Source organism: Rhinolophus hipposideros (genome assembly GCF_964194185.1).
Source record: "Rhinolophus hipposideros genome assembly, chromosome: 9".
In the NCBI taxonomy this organism is placed as follows: domain Eukaryota; kingdom Metazoa; phylum Chordata; class Mammalia; order Chiroptera; family Rhinolophidae; genus Rhinolophus; species Rhinolophus hipposideros.
In genome coordinates, this window is record NC_138055.1 from 89,990,268 (window position 1) to 90,005,040 (window position 14,773).

The 14,773-nt window shown below is 38.6% G+C and overlaps 1 protein-coding gene across 7 annotated transcripts in view; it reads left to right on the top strand.

The window, feature by feature from the left end:
* Positions 1-14,773, top strand: part of ERC1 (ELKS/RAB6-interacting/CAST family member 1) — a 483,911-nt gene that overhangs the window by 352,906 nt on the left and 116,232 nt on the right. For 5 of the 7 annotated variants that reach the window (XM_081060693.1, XM_081060695.1, XM_081060696.1 and 2 more), the window contains one exon: positions 2,445-2,589. In XM_081060693.1, coding sequence (XP_080916819.1) covers positions 2,445-2,589 — 145 coding nt within the window. Of the gene's footprint in view, positions 1-2,444; positions 3,404-14,773 lie in introns of those variants that run through there. The other 2 variants (XM_081060697.1, XM_081060698.1) reach the window with 1 other exon arrangement.

Consider the following 14,773-nt stretch of genomic DNA (forward strand, 5'->3'; position numbering starts at 1 on the left):
GAAGTCATTATTAAAAGTATGTAGATACTGAAATAAGATTCTTTTTGCAGTTTGTTTTTTTTTTTTCCACTCTGAATATCATTCATTCTGAAAAGCGGAGTTCCTAACAAAATTTTTTAGTTTAGTCGCTTTTGAGTGCTCTGTAAAACTTAACCTCATAAGGTCAACTGTACCATATGGTCTTTGCTATCAGACATATGAAGGAAACAACAGTTTGTCTTATTCCCCAAAATTTAGATGGCTGTTACTATTTATTAGCTTTTATATTCTTGTCTGACTTCCAAATTTTTTTCAACGGTTGGCCTCCCCTATAGTGTCCATTTGAAATATAGCAAAGTTATAGACAAGAGAACAATACTACCTCCGTCCCTTTCCAAAAACAAAAGATAAACCTACAAGCTAATATACCTGTAAACGTTACTAACAGTACCCAGGGTTTATATGATTATATGTATAATATATAATCAAAACATTTTATTGTCTTGACTATCAATTGCCCTTTTTAGGCACATGCACATGTAGAACTCAATATCAAGAGTAGACTTTTAAAATGGAAAGGACAGTGATATGTTAATCTATTACTAGAAAATTTTTAGAAGATGATTCTGCACAGTTCACAGTATATTATCCATGCCCAATAAAAAATAGCATCGAAGACATAAAATTTCTATTTGAATTGTATACAAAAAAATACTTCAAATTATATATGTTATTAAAAAGACAGTATTCAATGGCTCTCCCTCCATTGCCACATCCTTTATTTTAAAATTCAGAATCTGAACTGTCACCTGTTATATCATATTGCAGTTTGAGAATGTGACATTTTACCCCAGAGATTAACTGTACCACACTAGCTGACCTATTCGTTTATAAAAGAATTTGGAATTCAGTCAAGATGCTTCAACAATAAAGAATAATTTTCACTATTTCATATTACGATGTTTTCCTTAAGCATGGAGTAGAAATCTTGCATTCATCGAAGGTGCTTGTGACTTGATCTAATTGGATAGAAGAATTTCTTCATTCATCTCTTGTTTGCCTGCTGCTAAATGTATAATTCTGACTGTTGGTACACAGAAATGCAGCACCCTAATTGAGAAAGCACGTTGCTCATTTCAGCTTTGTCAGTCTTTGAGCTTCCCAAAAAGGAACAGATGATAGCAATTAACAGGAAACTGCAGTGAGACCATCTTGAACTCTGTCACCTTTAAGCTCATTTCACCACTTAACATATTTTTTTCAAGTGGTCAGTGGTTATATTTAGACTATCATTATCCCTTTGGTGTTGACTAGCACTTCCCAGGATAGGCCATCTGCCATTTCTTAGAATTATATATTGTGGGGACAGTGGAAAGTTATACTGGGGCCAGTGAGAACCTTCTTTCCTTCAGCAGCAAAGATGAGTAAACAAATCTTCACTTCCACAATGTACACCTATCTGCAACCTGCCTGTGTTAGCACTGCTTGCTCACAGTTCCCCAGACCTACTCATCCAGAATACAAAATATCCTTGTCAGACTGTTCAAGAGATAGTCTTCCAGCTTGTGGCCAAACTAAACTTCTTCCATATGACTGCTATTGAAGCATAATTGTCTTAACAAAAGACAGAAGCAAGGTTCAACTTGGGCAGTGCCTTCTCAGATTCAGCATTTCCTCAGGTCAAAAGCTCAGGCCTCTTACACAGTCCTGTAAATCAAACCTGTCTTCTTACAGATGACTTACAGAAGAGATGAGCTACTGAGGAATGCATTTTAAACAATGAGGCTAATTGTTCACCAACTTCATTCTGATTATTTTGTGAATTTCTCCTTTTCACCTCTTACTTAATCCCACCTTCTTTTCCTTCTGGATATTAACCAAAAAGTACTTACCTAAACCACAAAGAATCTGTAAAGTTTAAATTATTGTTTCAGAGTGTGCAGATCTTTGCCAAATAGAAACTTGTTTGCATTGATGAGATAAAAAGAATTATAGATGTCCAGAATGCCCTAGAAACAGATGGCTGATTCTCTAGATTCTACTTACTGTTTGCAATTTGTTATACACTCTACACATAAAAATGTTTTCAGTTTCAGTAATGCCTCATTTTGCATGGAAGCGACTAAATACTTACCAAAAAAAATGAGTTAAATGGGTAAAGTGTATAGGTGACTAGATCATTCTTGCTTTCGCAAAAGTCATTAATTTTGTGTCCTTTCAAAGTTTACATCTAGGAACTCTTTATTGAGATGTCAGTATAACAAGATGATAATGACATTGAGAGTCAGAAAAACCTGAATGGGATTCCTGGCTGTACCATTTATTTCAAGTGTGAACTTGGGCAAGCTACGTCACCTCTCTAAGCCTTAGTTTCATCACTCATAAAATAGAGGTGATAATAATAGTAACTTCCAAGGATCGTTGAGGATTAAATGAAAGTCTTAGCATCTTCCTTCTTTTTGCAGGCAAGAAGCTCTTCTGGCTGCCATTAGTGAAAAAGACGCCAACATAGCTCTTTTGGAGCTTTCATCCTCTAAGAAAAAGACCCAAGAGGAGGTGGCTGCACTAAAGCGGGAGAAGGACCGTCTGGTGCAGCAGCTCAAGCAGCAGGTACAAGTAATGGCGGGAGGCCCGTGGTGGAGGGTCCCTGGGGCCAGCCCCACACGTTCTCCACCCACGTCTTTGCCAGCCTGTACAGTACGGTCTTGTGTCTTGGGTTCGGCTTCCAATCTTTGTATCTAGTTAATTTTCATAAGCAGACATTTTAATCTGCTTATCAAATCTCCGCCTATGTCTAGAAAATGCAGAATATTCTTGGTAAAAGGACTGGTTTAGAACATGTCAGAAGTCTTTTTTAACTTTGTGCAATGACTGCATGAAATTTGTGCAATTCTGTCCATTTGAAATGAAAAAGGCTTGTTTTTATAGCCAATTAGATTCCTACTACAGAAGGCACTAAGTATATTTTTGTTTAAACAATTTCTAGTTATTCCGGGTTAGGTTAGCTCTACAGGTAAGAGCCAAGTTTTGCCCTTTTTCCCCCAGTTTAAACCCTCCCCAAATGTAATATTTACAATTTATTTTGTCAATTACACCTCAGTAAAGGGGGGAAGCTGATAATATAGAATAACGGGTTATTGTTGAGGAAAGGCTTTATGAGCATGCATATAGTTTATGAGCATGCGTATTTAGCAATATCAGCTCTCTTAAGTAGTTAGGCCTGAATACATCGACATGATTGAACTAGTTCATGGTCTTCCACTTAAGACACCGAATAGAATAAAATGTCTAGCACTAGACTAGAATACTGTATCTCATTCACAGTGGCTTTGATGACCTGGCTCTCAACACCACACGTTTTCATTAGGTGAAAGTTAATGATATTAATTAATCCGTGAATTTATAATGTTAGAAAGTAGTGGCTAAAAAAAAAAAATTCCTAATATCTTATATCTAATTATATGCCCTGAGGATTCTGTAGTGATGTGACCTGTGTAAGGAGAAAGAATGGGGTTCTTGGGAGTCCTTCCTGATGTGGTTTTCTGTCTCCCTTCCATGTCAAGTTTTACATACCTGCCCTCTCAAATGTGTCCGGGATTCTGTGAGCAGGAAGGAATGGGTCTTGCCAAATGCATTTTGATTCTTTAATTTCTCTTGATTGTGTGTACTAACTTTTGGACAAGGGAAAGGCCTTTTGGAAAGAGAATATGGAATCAATGTTGTTTTAATTTAAAGCTTCTAGTCCTTGAATTGCTGGAACGTGCCTCAGTCTAAAGGCCGTTTCCTTACAAGGAAGCAGTCAGCATTGACCAGGCTTTCCAGTAAATGGAGCTGCACTGCCTGATGGGCCGTTGGAATTCACGTACAATTCCTGTTGTCAGAAAGAGGTGAAGCAACGAGGAACTTACAGATTTAGAGGTCACCCTCTACAGTGGTCCCAATTTACTTATTCCCGCCACCCAGGGTTACTTGTCCCTTTGACTCGGTCATGGCAAAGCAACACTTGGAGAGGCTGCATCAGAGGAAGGAGCCAGGGCCAATGAAAAAAATAAAATCTGAAGGTGTCTAACAAACTCCAGATGTGCTGTGGTGGGTGCCAACCAGTGTGTTCAGATTAGAAGTCATGAAGAAGCCCCCAGTGGGACCATCAGGCACCCACGCTCAATTGAATGGAAACCCAGGTGGAACCCTGGGAAGCATTAATACAGTGTGTTTAGTTAGCTGTAGTGCCGGTCACAGACGGCCTCACTCAACATCCTCTTCTTCTTTCTACCTCAAGAATGTCCCAGCCTCCATATTGTGTTGGCTATTGGTGTGAAGTCTGGCCTTGCCCTGTGGGCTCTGTGCAGATGTGTCACGGGCACGTTGAGCTTTGCAAGACAGGCTAGATGGGGTGCTTTTTCTGTTTTCGAAAATCAACGATAGCATGATAAGAGTAAAGTCTACAAACTTAAACTGATTTGGTTTCAATGTAGACAGTCTCATTTACAACTACAACTTCGTAATCCTCTGCATTAGGATTAAATGTCAGATGATATATTCTTCTATTCCAACATTTTCTAGGCAGGGGGAAAATAAAGACCCAAGACTTGCCTTAAAGAAACTTGCAGTGTAGTGCTTAAAGTATTCTTGTCCTAAACATTTGATAAAACCCTTCTGTAGAGTGTAGTCCCTGGCCTTCCCATCTTTTCCTGCTGACAGCCTCAGCACGTCGTCCTGCGTGACGTGTTTTATTTGCCCATTCATTGCAGATTCATGAGCATCTACTGTGTGTCAAATATTGTATTAACGGAAAACAAATGTCTTTTTTCCTAGCAACAGCCTGTGAGAGAGCTCATCAGACCTTGGTTGTAACTCTAGCTACCCCTTTTACCCGTGGGACAAATGGCTTCTCTAAGATTCATGTCCCCCGTCTTTAAAATTTGGATACCATTACCTGCCTCACAGGGTTGGTGTGAAATTAAATGAAGTAGCAAGCCCAAAGCGCTTAGGTCCCCTCTTCTGCTCTCTTTCAGAGATCGCTGTTCCACAGTGAGAACCGAGCCACAGGTCACCCATGTTCAGTGAGGGCAGAGGGGTGATTTCAGCAGCTCTGGCTCATGCTCAGTCATCGCTAATAACTGTAGTTTTCAGCGTGACTGTCGTGCTCAGAATTCCACAACCAGAGCACTGTGTTCCATTCCTCTGAGGAAGGACGTATTTCTCAGAGACCTGAGGAGGGCAACACAGTGGTACCTTTTTATCCTTCCTCTTTTCTACCTGTTTCTTTAATGCTCCAACTCTAATATAGCATTTTCAGGATGAGTTGCTTTTTAGAGAAAACAAAATAGAAAAATCATTATGCTTTTAGAAAATATTCTGAAGTAAGCACCTCTGAATTATTCATTTTTCATAATCACAGATTACCCTGGAAACTTAGTGCTTGATCCTGTTACTCGCTAGGAGCTCTTCAACCCCTGAGCCCCAATACACAAATGTTCTACTTTCTTTAAGAGGATAGTGCTAAATTAAGTCTAAGATAAGTAGATAACTCAATTAACTCATGATGAGAGGCCCCAAATTTTGATTGGTTGCTTTTTAAAAAAATCAATAGCTTCTCTGAACTACGTCACATAAAATTTTTTTAGGCCTTAACATGTTCTTCTCAAATATTAATTTCTCATATTCCTGATTGATTATGAAAATGTTTGTCAGCATTAAACCTATGAAAGGTAAACCTTTCTACCGTCTGTATTCCCGTTTTCCTCCAGGACCCAGACTACTCTCATTGATGAGGTATTAAGACATCTCTCAGGAAATTTACTCTATGGTGATATTGACATCAGAAATTCAGTTGCATGTGAAAAAGATTTTTATAAACTCAGGAAGGCCTCCCATCTTTTATGTACACACTCACATTTGGCTATCTGTAATGGTGAACATTCATTTGCCCCCTTAGTGTGTTTGCAAAATCCTGTAGTCGTTTTCTAACAAGATCTCATGTAAGGAAAACTGATTATTATTAGTGGAGTTCCAGTTCACAAAAGGTGATATCCAGGCACTAAGCAGCTAACAGTACAACAGGCATCGAAGGTTCATGGAAGAAGAGATCAGTATCTCTGCGTGGATGACGCCATTGCCCATCAGTCTTCCCACTTAGCTGTGGGCTACTTAGTTCAGGACTCAGCCTCAGCACTTCCCCTGCTGGCCAGGAGCCCCTTCTTCCTTGGCCCACCCTTTACTGTTAGCAGATCCTTGCAAACTCTCTTCCGAACTCGGTTAGCAGCATGCATCAGTTATTATTTAGCGCTTACTATGCACCAAGCCCTCTCCTGGGTGCTGGTGCTACAAGGGTAAGCCAAACAAACACAGCCCTTGGGGACCTCCCTGTATTGTAACTTCAGCTGCTTTATCCAGCATATCTAAGTATTTTGTCACGTAAGCGTTTTCAACTTTTCAAATTACTTTGGCAGAGAAGCCATGCCCCTTTCATATTATATGAGAAAACTGAGCAAAAAATTCATCAGTAATGCATCACATAATCTCAGATTGTTCAATCTATCTCATTTTAAGAGCTCTAAACTAATTTTAATTTGTCCTTATTACGTATTTTCTGAACAAATAGTGAGTTTTCATTATGCTCAATAGAATAATTAATTATAAATGGATTAAGTATAGCTAAGCTAAGTAAGATGGCCTGAAGAATCATCAGTGATTCATACCTACTTGTTTAGTGGACACAGAAAAAAACTTGGATGAGTTGCTATGTGTTTATGCTTCATTTTCCGTCACTATAAAGTAAATATTATCTCTCCTATTTTTATGAGGGAAATTTTCAGATCAGTTAGTTAGTGAGAAGCAAGATCTTTTTGAAAAGAGAAATATGTAAGTGCAGAGCTGTATGATGTGTTCAGATCTGTCCGCCAGGTACATATTCTGCAGAAAGGTGTGTGTCACTTGGGGAAGCGAGCAGATTGCCAGATACACAGGAATGTCAGTTTGCAGGCGCTCAGCTGACAGGGCCTGCTTCTGGTGTCTGATTTTCCATCCCATGCTCCAGGCTGATCCTCACCCTTCTGTTCACAGTGCTTTCCCAGCTGCCCCACTTATATTTCCTTTGCAGTTACACCCAGGTGACCCTCCTGTCCTCTTCAGTCAAGTATTTTCATGTGCTTTCTTAGTTTTATATTGTGTTATGTGTATTTTCCTTGGTTAACTTATACAAGACCACTTTATTTCCCGACTCTCTAAGTTCTTGATGGAAGGGGGGTACTTCACTGCTGCCCCAAGTATTTTCAATAGGTACAGTATGAAAAACAATCTGAATTAAATGAATTATACTGTAAATCAGAGTCTTTTATTAAGTTCTGCCCACCCTCTAGTTAACAGTGTTTAGTCTCCCCCAAGGAGCTACATGTGACAGCACATGTTATATTATACCTTGCATGATACTGTTATTTGTTGCTTCTTCGGGTACAGCTAGGAATTCTGACACCTGCTGATTGGCCCGGAAAGCAGCCTTTGCTTTGCAGTGGCACTTGCTATGGTGTCCTTAGTATACAGTAACCCACCTGGAAAGGCAGTGTCTGCATTCCTTCAGACTTTCTCAGCCCTGTTAGAGCTAGTTACTGTAATGACACTGTTCAATGCTCTGTCCACATAGCTCACTCAGGAATAACTTACCTTGTAATATGGACTGGTTCCCTTTTGCTTCCTTTATTTGGGGCTGTGTTACTCCTTGTTATATTAGTGAATAGAACGCGTGGCTAGGTTAATGCCTTTCTTATTTTGACTTTAGACCTTTATTCTCAGATGTTGTAGGGCTGACCCTTGGCTCACCTTTAAACAGAAATATGCCATCTGTCTTTTCCTCCTTGTAGCATTGATGGCTACGGTCTATTCTAGTAGCATGACGCGCTATTGGTAGCCTGACGTGAAGTTACGGTTGAAAAGGCACTTTTGGCATAACCACTGCCAGGCACTTGGAACTTTCCAAATAAATTATCCTGTGGACTGAAATTTTTCATAGTAATTTATGGTCCAAAGGAGAATGAATTTTTGAAAGTTTAATAAATTCTCTTTGGTACTGAGGATTATGACAACAAAATATTATCATTTGTTCCAACTCTAACTGCATGTGTTTTGGCGCACGTTTTGTTCTTTTTTGTCTGTGAACTAAAGTGCTGTTTTAATATTGATTCTAAGCAAGCCAAGCTGAAATCATTTTGTTTGAAATGTCTCTCTACCTATCTCATAGTTTTGAGTGAACAACGTAAATCTATTGTTTTGTGTATAAAAATGTGATGTGCTCTTACTAAGTTTTAGGAAGAACTGGCTCAGCATTGTTCTGAAGAATGAAAGAATGGGTCAAATACATTGAAAAAAAGAAAAGAACCTCAGATATGGTTTTCAAATTCTAAGCCACAGGCCCTGGCCCACCTGTTGAAGTAACATTTAGGAATATCAAGTTGGAGCCCAATAAATGATTGGATCCTTACCAGTCACACTTACTGTTGGCTCTCTGTAGAATATACAGGTTGTTTCTGAACAAAGCTAAAATAGTGTGAGGATTTACTAATGATCTACTAATATAACCCAGTTTAATGAAAATCACAATTTAGGATTTATCATTCTCTTTTTCTAAAAGAAAAACAAATGTTACATGAAAATGTGATATGAAAAATCCTTTTAACTAGCCAATAAAATAGACATTCCAGTAGGCTACATACTCATGTAAAGCCTTTTCTTTATGAATGAACTCCTTTATGCAAGTTTGTTGTCAGTAAGAATGGAGACTCAGCCTCTAAAGCTACACATAATGTAGGATCTTGGCTTGCCATTATATTCTGTATTATAATGGTGAACCAGAGAAAGACGTGTCTAGTCAGTTTCATTTGCCACTTCCTACATCAGTCTTCCATTCCCTTGCTCTTCCCTACTTTCTGAATCAAGAGAGGACTAAATATTCTTCTGGAGGCAGAAACTTAAGACTCTTAAAATTTTAAGGCATGTGAAGGCGGAGTGTACTTGGGTGGCTGTGGTATTATAGTACTTGGAGCTTAAAATGACAAGCTGAAATAAGCTGCATAGTTAGGGTACTCTGTGCCTGTGACTTCCGGTGGGGACTTCATGATTTCGACTATCAAAATAAGCTATCAAAGGGAAGTGCGTCACAAAGAACGATTATTTTCAGGCCAAATATTGGCAGCTTTAGGTAATGTATCGTGTGATATTTTGGTCTAATCTTTTCACTTTCCATTTGTTATAATATACTCGTATGTAGGGAGATTTTTAAAAAGTAGTATCAGATTCAGGCTTTGTTTCTCAAGTCCCATGAACATAACAGGACCAAGCTAAGCTGTGTTTGGGGTGACTGCATTAGTGCATTTCTCTCGCCTCTCGCGTTAAGATGAAAGAAGGAACCAGGACACACCTTCAAACCTCTGGCTAGAAGTCTTCTTAACTAGATCACTCAGCTCATTTGGTACTTTTTTCATTCCACATAACAGCAGGTGTTGTTGTTGCCAAAAGCTCTGGTACTACAGAACAAAGATCCCAATAACATGTTCTTCACGTCCCCATCAGTGCACTCTCACAGCGCCTGTCACTACTAACAATCCCTTCAAGGCAGGTTAGATTTTCATGAACACTCTTCAGAATCTTGCTAGCTCTTTCAGCTGCCATCCACTGCCCAATTCCAATGCCACCCCCACATTTTAAGTTTTTGTTACAGCAATAGCCCATTTCTAGTTATCAAAAGGTATTAGTTATCTGTTATTGCATAAAGAGTACCTTTAATGTAGTGTCTTAAGACAACAAATATTCATTATTTCACACAGTTTCTGAGGTTCAGGGATCTGGGAGCAGCTTAGCTAGCTGTTCTGACTCAGGGTCCCTTATCAGTTTGTAGTCAGGCTGTTGGCCAGGTCTACAGTTATCTGAATGCTTGACAGGGCTGCAGGATTCACTTCCAGATTTACCTTCATGGCTTTGGCTCTGCACCATTGAGGCTTCTCTAAAGGGTTACGTAGGACGTGGCAGCTAGTTTCTCCCTGAACTCATGATCTGAGAGAGGAAGAGAGTAACCAAGATGGCAGCTGCAATATCTTTTATAATGTCATCTCAGAAATGAAATTTTTTTAACTTTTTAAACTGCAATTACTTTTGCTTCAAAACCACATACACCAGCCCTCCACGATGTGCCAGGGAACAGGACAAGGGTGTGAAAAACTGGAGGCAGGAATCATTGTAGGCTGTCTTGAAGGTTGGCTATCACAAGTGAATGCATGTGCTGAAATACTACTCAACACTAAATAGGAATGAACTACAAAGGCACACAGCAATGTGGATGAATATCAGAAACACAGCAAAAGAATCCAGACATAGAGGAAGACATACTGTATGATTCCACATTTATATTAAACTCTAGAAAAAAATTATTTTAATGTATGATCTCGGAAAGCAGATCAGATGAAGCAGAACTCATTTCATCTTCCCTTCCTCAACTCACGTGAGGGACCTGCGGTGGGAAAGGGACAAGTACTGTTCTCTTTTGTTCCTATTTTTTCCTCCTGCATTGGTTTTGGGGTCTTCTGATGCTGCTTCTCTGGCCAGTGTTGACCCCCAAAGGGCAGAACAGTAACCAAAAGACTCAAACCTGGCTGTCTGCAATACTGTATTTCCCCGAAAATAAGACCGGATCTTATACCGTATTTCCCCGAAAGTAAGACCAGGTCTTATATTAATTTTTGCTCCAAAAGACGCATTAGGATGTATTTTCAGGGGATGTCTTATTTTTTCATGTACAACAATCTACATTTATTCAAATACAGTCATGTCATCTTCTTCTGGAACATTGTCATAATGTACTGGCCAACAATCTTAACTGGGGCTTATTTTCAGGGTAGGTCTTATTTTCAGGGAAACACGATATCTTACGCAAGGAAACTCATGTATCCTTGCCATGCCAAATCATGAGACAATGTAGTCTGCCTCCCTGCTTCTCTGTCTACCGAACATCTGTGTTTTATCCTCCTCAGATAAGCACAAAGCACATCAACATGTCTGATGCCTAAGTATTAGGTTGGTGCAAAACTAATTGCAGTTTTTGCAATTATTTTTAACTTTTTAAACTGTAGTTACTTTTGCACCGACCTAATAGATACCAGATAAAGGAATGAGATGCCAATTTCCTTTTCTTGTACTCAGACCCAATCTTTAGGATCAATACTCTAGGATTTAGGGTTGAATGCTCTTTGAGCCCCTGTCACCTAGCTTAGACAAAGGGAACCCTTTATGCATGACTACATACTGCTAAAGATTCCTTCTGCCGGCCTTAGCCTCACCCTCACACCAGCCTCAAACCAAACAAGGCATGTGCAGCGGTATTAGACTGGGATCAGTCATACATTTTCTGCCACCTCTTGGTAAGTTCCCTTTATCATGTGGCCTGCTTAGCTCTTCTTTGTCTCCAGCTTTGGATGCTGGTCACCAATTCTGAAACAACTGGAAAAATCCATTTATTATATTATTAAAACTACTTTAAAAGTGACGTCCACAATTGGAGAGCAAACAATAAAACTATTTTACATTCTGTAAAAGGAGAACAGTGATAGAGCTACAAAGAGCTCCTGAGTTGTTACTGAACAAAGGGAGAAATAAGTAGCAAGTGTTAAAGTAGCTTGAGTGCTACAGAAGCTGTTCATGAAAAGTGAAATGTAGTGGGCATTTATCCATCTCACTGAGCAGGTTAAATCCTTGATAATGAGCCAGCCTTTGAGAGCACTCAAGTATCCATTTATCACCACACATTTACAGTGCCGGTTACCTTTCCCTTGAGCTAGCCCACGTTTCTCAGAAAACACCTGCAGGGCCGGCGCTGCTGGAGAACTGCCTTTCTGTCCCAGGACTGCACAGTGCCTCATCTCTCCTATGTGTGCTGTCCACACAAGTGTCACCCTCTTAGCTGTCCTGTGCAACATTATCTCCTAACAGTAGCTACTATTTCGTCTACTCGTAGTTACAGTATTTAAAAGTTGGCGGAAGATTACGGTTCGGTCAGTATTTATTTAATGACTCAACAGCCCTTACTGACTTGGTCAGATAAAAAAAATTTTTTTGTTTTTAATTAAAGTTTATTGGGCTGATAGTTGTTAGCAAAGTTATATAGATTTCGTGTACAATTCTGTAATACGTTGTCTGTATCTCACATTATGTGTTCACCACCCAGAGTCAGTTCTTCCATCACCATATATTTGACCCCGTTTATCCTCTTCCAGAGCCCACCTCCCCTCTTACCCTGTGGGAACCCCTAAACTATTGTCTATGTCTATGAGTTTTTGTTCCTTGATTTGTTTGTCTTGTTCTTTTGTTGTTTTCAGTTTTATATACCACATATCAGTGAAATCATATGGTTGTCTACTTTTTCTGCCTGACTTATTTCCCTTAGCATAATAATCTCAAGATCCATCCATGTTGCCACAAATGGTACTATTTCATCTTTGCTTACCACCGAATAGTATTCTATTTTTTAAATTCTTTTTCTGAGATTTCATTGTTAGTATATAGGAATACAGTGGAGTTTTGCACATTGATTTTGTAGCTGGCAACTTGACTGTATTCGTTTATTGTTTCTGATAGATTTTTGGTGGATTCTTTAGGGTTTTCTATAGATAGAATAATATCATCTGCAAAGAGTGACAATTTAACTTTTTTAATTCCCATTTTGGATGCCTTTTATTTCTTTCTCTTGCCTAATTGCTCTGGCAAAGACTTCCAATACTATGTTGAAAAGCAGAGGTGAAGGGGGACAGCGCTGTCGTGTTCCTGAACATAGAGCAAAGGGCTTCAGTTTTTCACCAATAATTATGAGATTAGCTGAGGACTTGTCATATATGGCATTTATTATGTTAAGAATTTTCCTTCTATACCTATTTTATGAAGTGTTTTAATCATAAAATGGATGTTGTATCTTGTCAAACGCTTTTACTGCATCAATTGACATAATCATATGATTTTTGTCCTTTATTTTGGTTATGTGATGTATCACACTGATGGATTTGCGTATGTTGAACCATCCTTGTGCCCCTGGGATGAACCCCACTTGGTCGGGATAAGTAATCTTTTGAATGCATTATTGCATTCAATTTGCTAGAATTTTGTTTATGATTCATCTCATCGGAGATATTGGTCTGTAGTTTTCTTTTTTTGTGTTATCCTTACCAGGTTTTGGTATCAGGGTAATGTTAGCCTCATAAAATGAGTCAGGGAGTACTGTCTCTTCTTCAATTTTTTGGAAGAGTTTGAGTAGGACAGGTATTAGATCTTCTTTGAAGGTTTGGTAGAATTCACTAGTGAAGCCATCTGGTCCCGGACTTTTGCTTTTGGGAAAGTTTTGGATGACTGATTCAATTTCATTACTGGTGATCAGTCTGTTTAGATTTTCCAGTTCTTCATGATTCAGCCTAGGAAGGCTATATGTTTCTAAGAACTTGTCCATTTCTTCTAAGTTATTGAATTTGGTGGCATCTAGTCCTTCATAATATTCTTGGATGATCCTTTGTATTTCTGTGGTGTCCGTGATAACTTCCCCTTTCTCATTTCTGATTTTGTTAATTAGTGTCTTTTCTCTTTTTATCTTTGTGACTCTAGCCAAGGGTTTGTCAATTTTATTAATCTTTTCAAAGAACCAGCTCTTTGTCACATTAATTTTTTCTATTGTCCTTTTGTTCTCTATTTCATTTAGTTCTGCTCTGACTTTTATTTTTTCCTTTTTTCTGCTGACCTTGGATTTCATTTGTTCTTCTTTTTCTAGCTCTTTAAGGTATAATGTGAGGCTTATTTATGTGGGATTTTTCTTGTTTTTTGAGATAGGCCTGTAATGATACAAATTTCCCTCTTAAAACTGCTTTCGCTGCATCCCAAAAATTTTGGTAGGATGTATTTTCATTCTCATTTGTTTCTATGTATCTTTTGATCTCTCCTCTAATTTCTTCTTTAACCTGGTCTAAAAGTATGTTAATTTCCACATGTTTTTAGTTTTTCCTGCTTACTTTTTGCAGTTGATATCCAATTTCACAGCCTTAAAATCAGAGACTATGCTTGGTATGATTTCAATCTTCTTAAATTTGCTGAGGCTAGTTTTATGTCCCAATATATGGTCTTTCTTTGAGAATGTTCCATGTACACTAGAAAAAAATGTATACCCTGATGATCTAGGATGAAGTGCTCTATAAATGGCAGTTATGTCCCTTTCATATACTGTGTCATTTAGGGCTGCTATTTCTTTATTTATTTTCTGTTTGGATGATCTATCCATAGCTGTCAATGATATATTTACGTCCCCTACAATAATTGTGTTTTGGTCAATTTCTCATTTTAGTTCTGTTAGTAGTTGCTTGGTATATTTTGGTGCTCCCTGATTGGAGGCATAAATATTGATGAATGTTGTTTCTTGTTGTATAGTCCCCTTTACCATTATGAAATGTCCATCTTTGTCTCTTGTTACCTTTTTCACCCTGAAGTCTGTTTCATCTGATATCATTATGACCACACCTGATTTTCTCTGGGTACCATTTGCTTGGAGTGTCAATTTCCACTCTTTCACTTTGAGTCTATGTTTGTCCTTGTAGCTGAGATATGTCTCTTGGAGGCAGCATTTGGTTGAGTTTAGTTTTTTGACCCAATCTGCTACTCTGTGCCTTTTTATTGGTGAGTTCAGTTCATTTACATTAGGGTGATTATTGATATGTGAGGATTTCCTATCATTCTATCTTTGGTTTCTTTGCCTTTTGCTATTTTCCATTATTTCTGTGTG